The sequence below is a fragment of the Rhinopithecus bieti genome, unplaced genomic scaffold, assembly GCF_001698545.2.
Source record: "Rhinopithecus bieti isolate Rb0 unplaced genomic scaffold, ASM169854v2 scaffold_13348, whole genome shotgun sequence".
Taxonomy (NCBI): domain Eukaryota; kingdom Metazoa; phylum Chordata; class Mammalia; order Primates; family Cercopithecidae; genus Rhinopithecus; species Rhinopithecus bieti.
Window position 1 is genome coordinate 416,197 of NW_016808764.1, and position 8,737 is coordinate 424,933.

The window sequence follows — 8,737 nt, forward strand, 5'->3', positions numbered from 1 at the left end:
CTTATATGGTGTTTTCCTGAGCTTGGCAGAAGTGACCTGGTTAGATTTATCAGTGACGACCTTGGTCATGGGATTGGAAAGTGGGAGAAGACTTGCCACCATGTTGCAATCTCTGCTGTGGAAGGTTATCTGTGGTTTGTTCTCCCCAGGGCTTAATGAATATGTGCATATTTTAAATTGGGCTTGAAGAACTTGTGAGGTCATGGTGGCAAAAACACTTACAGATTGAGAAGTAGCAATGACTTTTTCAGTACACCTTTTTATTGAAGTGTAATAGTTACAAAAGAGTATATAAATCATAACCATGTAGCTTGAATTATCACAAAGTGAATACATCTATGCAACTAGCACCCAGATCAAGGAACAATATTACCAGGACCTTTGAAACCCTCCTCGTGGTTCTCCTGTCATCATCCCCTCAAGGTTAATCATTAATTTCATTTCGTACAGACTGGGTTAGTTTTGCATATTTTTGCACTTACGTAAATTGGATAATATGTGGTCTGTACGCATCTGGTTTCCTTTGCTTAAGCAGGTGTTTGTGAGATTCATCCACATTGTTGCATGTAGTCTATTCCTTCTCATAGCTGTGTAGTATTCCAGTGTATGAGTATACCATAATTTATTCTACTGTTAATACAATGTTTGGCTGTAATTATTCTTGTATATTTTTTCTCGATGACCATATACATTCATTTTGTTGGATACGCACCTAGGAGAAGAACTGATGGGTCTTAAAAAATATGTATTTTCAGCTTTAGTAGGTACTGCCAACCACTTTATCAGAATGGTTTTACCAGCTTACCACTCCAGTCAGCCGTTAGAGTTCAAGAGGAATTTAGTTTTGTTTTTATTTATTGTGGAAATTTTGGGTGAGGTACTTATTTCAAGCTTACGGCTCCAGACATGTCAGAAATTCAAGGACATCTGACAATCAGAGGCTTTAGAAATTAAGTGATAGGCTTACAAAATAAGTGATGTGATCTGTATGACACTCTTCTCCTTGTGTTCTATGAATCTGTCCTTGATGTATACCCTACTCATCCTGACTGTGTCTCACGAGTTCATATCTGAGTCTGTGTCCATTACATGTCCTGCCATTGTGCCTTATATGTAATAGATACTAGGTGTTTACTGAGTGAATACTCAGTTCAAAGGCCACTGTGAGGCTGGATTTGCAATTACTTGCCTAATATTAGACATTTAGACACTGGTGATCATCAGACCTCAGATACATGACCTCTTCGATGTTTTATTCTTATTTAAGAACTACAGAGCAGTTTTCCAGGCTATGTCATATTTTTCCTTCATTAGTATGCAATTGTATTTTTGTGAATTGTGCGAATGTGATACTAAATGAAATAGTATTAAATGTTTTGTTTTTCATTGACTGAATTCCATCTGCCAATGACATGATTACATCTTTGAGCATCTTTGAATACTAAACATTTTCTGACAGGCCGCAGTTAATGACTGCTTCCTTTCCTTCTTCATTCATTGTTCTTTTTCAAGATGAACTTACAGTTTCCATAAAACAAGTTATTCTGTGGATAATAGAATGTTGTGTATGTGTTGGCTTTATTTCTCACCATGTGATTATCGCTATTGGAATTTAGGGCAAGCCTAAGAAGAATGAGAGCCTGTGGAGTATAGCAAGAGGTGTTATTAGAATGTTACGAAAAAACTATGGTTGTGTCCGAGTGGATTTTGCACAGCCGTTTTCCTTAAAGGTGAGTGTCTGTTGAAATGAAACCAGGTTGAAGCATCGACCTGGAGTCAGGAGGCTCCAGTGCTGACTCTAACAGCACCTCTCTGTGTGACTTGGGGCTGGTTTGCTCTCCTGTAAAATGAGGAATATGAGAAAGGTGGTGTTGCCTAAATTTTTCCACAAAATTTGCCTATTGACAAAGAAGAGTGAGTATCTGTTTTTGGGAGATATCAAGGCTCAATATTTATTGCTATTATTATTTTTTAAAAATTCATGACCATCTAAGGGGAACAAAAAACACGTAGAAGGAATAAGTTCTAGTATTTGATAGTAGAGTAGGGAAATTTTGGTTAATAGTAATTCGTCATATATTTCAAAATGAAAGAGAGAAGAATTGTAATATTCCCAACACACGCAAAAAAGGTAAGTGTTTGAGGTGATGGTTATCACAATTACCCTGATTTTATCATTACACATTGTATATAGGTATCAAAATATCACATATACCCCAAAATATGTACAACTATTATATATCAATTAAAAAACCCCAAAAGCCAAAAAAAATTTTGAGATGGATGAATGAAGAAACGAATAAATAATTGTAAAAAAATAAAAATTCATGTGAATCTTGCATGTGCCTTTATAATATGTATTTATATCTTATGTTTTAAAATTGCCTTTAGGGGAAATTTTTCCAAACACCTCCCCTAAAAGCTGGGTAACTTTTTTTTTTTTTTTTTGCGATGGAGTTTCATGCTCTTGTCACCCAGGCTGGAGTGCAGTGGCACAATCTCAGCTCACTGCAACCTCTGCCCATTAGGTTCAAGCAATTCTCCTGCCTAAGCCTCCTAAGTAGCTGGGATTACAGGTGCCCGCTACCACACCTGCCTAATTTTTGTATTTTTAGTAGAGACGGGGTTTCACCATGTTGGCCAGGCTGGTCTCAAACTTCTGATGTCAGGTGATCCGCCCACCTCAGCCTCCCAAAGTGCTGGGATTACAGGTGTGAGCCACTTCGTGCAGCCAAAGCTGGGCAAATTTGACAGGATGATGCTATGTCCTATTGTGTAGAATCCAGTACCACACATCCTAAGAGATAGTGCCATTCACATTGAACGTCTGGGACTGGCAGGTCCCTGAGGCCCTTGCTGTTTTAAATTCTTAAGATATTCAAATTGTAAAGGAGAAGGAGAAGAATGGGTACCAAAGTAGGGAGCCCAGGGATAAGGAGCAGAAGGTCCCGCCTCTCCTTTTATTCTACTTTCTGGCTTAACTTTAAGAGATTCCAGCTGCTGTGGTAGATGCTTGCTGGACTTAAATGCTTTGATCTTTTAGAACCTCATCATTTCTTTTCTTTTTCTTTATTTTTTAAATGGTCACATAGCTCCTCTGTCTTGTTATGATTTGCTTTTAGATTGAGGTTCTTTTGAAAATAATGTGATTCTTGGGTTGCCAGATTTTTTAAAGTATGATTATGTCTATCATCACTATTAATGATATTAAGAATGTCAATTTTATGATGATGTGTGAGAAAAGTTAAAAATTTCTTTTAATTTTAAAATGATTTTATTTAAGCATCCTATTCTTTGTGTCTTCAGTTCTTAAGTTCAGCTTCATGCTTAGCAACAATCTGTGAATCATTCTGGACTTCTGAAGACAGTCTAGGACATAGAAAGTATTTCCCATGCTCTATAGTATGGCTTATTTCATACACAACTGCCTTTTAACCTTTGGAAGATGAAATTACATTTTATATGTTGATGTGAAAGTGAGGGTAAATGATCATGTTATATTTTTTTCCTCCAGGAATATTTAGAAAGCCAAAGTCAGAAACCGGTGTCTGCTCCACTTTCTCTGGAGCAAGCGTTGTTACCAGCTATACTTCCTTCAAGGTAAAATTTGTAGAATTTTTTAATGCTAATCAAGCTATCAAACATCTGTTATTTCTTGTATTGCATAGATTAACCTTATTAAAAATGTGCACATTCTTATTTTCACTTCTTTACTCAAGTAACTTTTCTCTTGGTCCAATAAGGAATATTGAGATGACATGTTTTCATATTAGTTTGGAAGTTTTTAATTATTCGCTTATAAAAGCTTTTGATTTTGTGAATTATATAGGAGTTCTTATTTGATTTATGCTTTTGAATGCTTGAACTGAGTTTTGTGGTAGTAGATTATGCATATTGTATGTAAGTGAACCATAGAAAAGGATTTTGCTGTTTGAATTTTTCAGAATTCAAATTGAATTTTAACTTAGATAAATTGAATATGAAGCCTTTCCTTTCATATGTGGAAGTGTTGAATTTTCAGAAATGTTTTAGAATCTGGCATCTTGCTTTATGTATTCTTTCTGCCAGTGGTTTTGGAAGTGATGTATCAACAGAGTATTTAGTCGTAACTAAATAACAATTTTTGGCCAGGCCATAATATAGTCTATTATGGAGTCTATGTGTGGTTTAAATTTAAAGTATATAGTAATTTAAAGTATCTAATTCATTTAAAGATCAGTTCCACATAGTTTGCCTTGTAAAAGAGTGTGGTTGTGGGTTGATTTTCGAAACACTTTTTAGACCCAATGATGCTGCTGATGAAGGTAGAGACACATCCATTAATGAGTCCAGAAATGCAACAGATGAATTCCTACGAAGGAGGTTGATTGCAAATCTGGCTGAGCATATTCTATTCAGTAAGTAGAATACCAGACTCTTTAATTCTACAATTTAGATTCATCATGGTGTGGTACAAACTATAAGGTTTTGGAATCTGCTGAGGTTAGTTTCCACGTCTATTAATTCACAGGTGGTGATAGGTAAGTTATTAGAAAGAAGGTGATACCATGGGGATTTGAGGTAATTGGAGTTAAACATCTTATACAGTGTCTGGTAATTGTAGGTGTTCATGTGGTAGTTGTTGTGCTTTTTAAAGATAGTTATTATTAAAATGATTTGTTGCCTCTGTTGCTCATTAATGTGTTTTATTTGAACTACTTGAACTAATTTGTGGTACAACGTCTAGATTTATGGTTGCATGTCCATTTCTTCTTTGACCCCGTGAGTTTTTATAATGCAGCAAATATGAGTGGCCTTGTATAAAGCTTTGCCTTAGCCGTGGAGAATACAAAATGAATAATTAATGGTTCTGAACTCAACGAGCTTATGTTCTCGTCAGTGGGATAGTTATACACAAATAATTAAAGTGAACCTGGAGAGGAGTGTGAGTTCACTGCAGGATCAGTCTTCTTTAAGTTCCAAGTTGTACAATTGTGTACTGTTGTGGAGGCTGCTTTAAAATCCCAAGGCAGCACAATGGTTCTTTGCTGCCCAGCCCAGTGGTGATTTCTTTCTTGCTGCTCTCTGGGCCAGGACCCTGATGATACTCTCACTGCCTCCTGCCAGTGCTACTGGGGAGGCCTCCCTCCCTCACCTGGTTCCTCCCATTCTGGAGGCTCCTATTCCTGCTTGACTTTGGGTCAGAGGATTCTTTCTCAAGCACGTTTGATTGTGTCTCTCTCCTGCTTAAAATCTGGATACGAAAAATAATACCTTATTGTCGAAAAGTTGGAAAATAAAGATGAAATAGATAGCAAAAACCCACTACCCAAATAACCATTGGTGTTGCTGTGTAGTCTCTAAAAATATTTTTTAGTTTTGTATTGTGCAGCTTTCCATTTATAACACATATATTCATATTTAAAAATTCTTTATAAATATTTTAATAGCTATACATATAGTACCGAGTACTTTTTTTTAAACACTGGAGACAACTTCAATTACAAGTAGTGAAGGAAGTGTTCATAAATGTATTGTCATTTTAGAAAACTCACAAATGTTGTTGTGACTTCAGATTTTCATTCCATGGGTGTTCTCAGATTTGATTTATATAATTATAATTTTATACAAATTCACTGTAGGGGTATGCACTGTAGTCATTCTCAAATGTGTTTCTGTGCCCTTCCTTCTTACGTCTGGGTCAGGTTGAAAGAGGAAATACAAATATATTGAGCACCCATTACTCCGGGCCAATCATTTTTTTCTCACATAGTCTAATGAGCTAGGTAGTATTTTCATTTTACCAGTGAGGAAAGTGAAGCCAGGAATTCAAGTAATTTGCCCCAAGTCATGAAGTTAGTTAGTGAGTTAATTAGGATTTGAGCCCAGATTTTTCTGACTTCAAGTCAGCTATTATCCTTTTACTACACCTTCATTTTAATATGGTGAATACCAGCAAGAAGAGTGAAGTGGAGTTGTAGTTATAATAGACTAGGTGGGAGCAAGTCAAGGAATATGGAAATGGGAGATCTTGTAGAACTCAAACAGGCTTGTACTTTGGGTCTTGATATTTCAATAAAAGTGTCTCTTTGTCGTTCAGTAACTAAATTCCATTGGCCTGGATTGGAGGTGGACCTGTCTTAGCCTGTTGTGTGATGAACTGTGATCTCTAATGACGTTCCATTATACCAGAACACTGTAATATTATAACTTCCTTTTGGTAAATCACACTTATGGGAAATGTGATAGACGACTTTTACAGTTTTAAATACTCCTGTTTAAAATTTAGGTATTTCAAAAAAGTTCAGCTATATTTGTAAAAAGTGCAACTAAAAAAAGCTTTGTGTTTGCCTTCCAGCTGCTAGCAAGTCCTGTGCCATTATGTCCACACACATTGTGGCTTGCCTACTCCTCTACAGACACAGGCAGGTATGTCTGCAATGTCACCTGCAGTTAAGTAGGAAGCATTAGAATGTTTTGTTAGCTGCTCAGATACATATTCAGGGGCAAATTTGGCCCACTCCTGGCTAGTACTATGAGGTAAACAGTAAAATAAGCTGAGGACCCTGTCCAAAGGAGCTAATCAACTTGGTGGAGGAAGAATCTACATTTAAAAACAAAACAAAACAGACTGCTTAATATATGTAGTACAAAGCTATTGCTTAATACTGTTAATGTAAATAAGATCTATTTCATTAACATGTGGTATGTATTCTGATAGCAAATGCTTTCCAAACGAATTGATTGACATTTTAGAACCCACCGTTTATCCTCCCAAAATACATTTGTCTAAACTTTATGATGGAAGAGACCACACCAGTCTTGTTCAGTCATGTTCTCAACACCAAACACAGTGCCAATATATATAGGCACCAAGTAAATAGTTGTCAGATAAATATTTAAAATGAAGGAAATCTTGCTAAAAAATAAGCACTCCTTACTTGCAGTTGGCTTTTTTTCTCTCCCTTGTGACCTTATGTGTGCATATCATGTGTCATGGCTAGAGTGTTCACTAGCATGTGTAATACCGTGACATTCCTGGAGGACCAGCTTTTTAAGCAGTTTTCTGACTTGCTCTGCATTGGTGTTCTGGCCCTACTTCTCTCTGTGCTAGCAGTGAGCTGCAGGAAAGCCAAGGCAAGAAGAAAGTCTTGGAGTGTTGACCTCCCAACTTTTTGGAAAGTAGGTTTTCCACTGTCATGATACCATTTCTGTCTCTTTAGGGAATTGATCTCTCCACATTGGTCGAAGACTTCTTTGTGATGAAAGAGGAAGTCCTGGCTCGTGATTTTGACCTGGGGTTCTCAGGAAATTCAGAAGATGTAGTAATGCATGCCATACAGCTGCTGGGAAATTGCGTCACAATCACCCACACTAGCAGGAACGATGAGTTTTTTATCACCCCCAGCACAACTGTCCCAGCAGTCTTCGAACTCAACTTCTACAGTAATGGGGTACTTCATGTCTTTATCATGGAGGCCATCATAGGTATGTCAGTCCTTGAAATATTTTCAGTAATTTTCATGGAAAATAAAAAAGCCTAAAACACATAGTGGTATCTGCTTTAATTTGGGTGATAGCCCCTTGCTTGAGGGAATGTGGCTATAATTTTAGTTTTCAAATGAAAATGTAATCTCCTGTTATATCACTGTTTGTAACTACAATGAGTAATTACTGAATTGCCATTTGTATAATATTACCCTTATTTCTCAGGAGAGGTAGAGTGTCTTGCAGTCCAGGAGCTGAAAATCTAACTGAGATGAGACATATACAGGGCAGCAAAGTGAGTGGAGGGCCTCATTTGTGATTAAGAGAAAAGAGAGGAAGGAGAGAAGAGGGGGCTCATGTGTTTGGAGAAGGTTTTTGATGCAGTTGGGATCATATGGAACCATAAGCATTTAATCTTGTGGGATTTACTTAAATTTCTCGAAATACAGGCCATTATTTTTGATGTATTAATAATCTCTTAAGGTTATTTGAGCCAGTTGAAGTTTTTCTTGCAGACTTTGAGCTGGCAACTTCATTGTTGCTTTTCTTTTCTTAGCTTGCAGCCTTTATGCAGTTCTGAACAAGAGGGGATTGGGGGGGCCCACTGGCACCCCACCTAACCTGATCAGCCAGGAGCAGCTGGTGCGGAAGGCGGCCAGCCTGTGCTACCTTCTCTCCAATGAGGGCACCATCTCACTGGTGAGTGAAGACTCTTCAGTGTTGCCTGGTCTCTTTTCTTGAGCGTTTTCGTGAAAACATAACCTCTGTGTTTTTCTGTTAGAGAATGTTTGGCCCATTTTTGATACTTTGTATTCCACTCCTGGATTTCAGTGACCACCAAACCAATATGTCATTTACTATCTTGGTTTGCTCTCTGGGTCACTGCTCCACTGAATCTATCCTGCAGTATGAGCCATGATAGGACAGATTGCTCAGTGTTCTCAGGCAGTCGCATCCACAGCTAGTGAGCACGCATTGTGTGTGAGCCACTGGGTCAGTGGTTTGTAAATAATTAATGCACCCACCTGTAGATGATGGAACCACAGATGGTAAGAGTCAGAAGCAGCCTTAAAAATCATCTGCTCGGCCGGGCGCGGTGGCTCAAGCCTGTAATCCCAGCACTTTGGGAGGCCGAGACGGGCGGATCACGAGGTCAGGAGATCAAGACCATCCTGGCTAACAAAACCCCGTCTCTACTAAAAATACAAAAAACTAGCCGGGCGACCTGGCGGGCGCCTGTAGTCCCAGCTACTCGGGAGGCTGAGGCAGG

General features: G+C 38.0%; 1 protein-coding gene across 6 annotated transcripts in view; it reads left to right on the forward strand.

Moving 5' to 3' along the window:
- The window catches only part of GPAM (glycerol-3-phosphate acyltransferase, mitochondrial), a 63,949-nt gene that overhangs the window by 45,359 nt on the left and 9,853 nt on the right, over nt 1-8,737 (forward strand). For all 6 annotated transcript variants that reach the window (XM_017887198.1, XM_017887197.1, XM_017887195.1 and 3 more), the window contains 6 exons: nt 1,617-1,730; nt 3,515-3,600; nt 4,282-4,397; nt 6,338-6,408; nt 7,203-7,467; nt 8,024-8,166. In XM_017887198.1, coding sequence (XP_017742687.1) covers nt 1,617-1,730; nt 3,515-3,600; nt 4,282-4,397; nt 6,338-6,408; nt 7,203-7,467; nt 8,024-8,166 — 795 coding nt within the window. The remainder of the gene's footprint in view (nt 1-1,616; nt 1,731-3,514; nt 3,601-4,281; nt 4,398-6,337; nt 6,409-7,202; nt 7,468-8,023; nt 8,167-8,737) is intronic.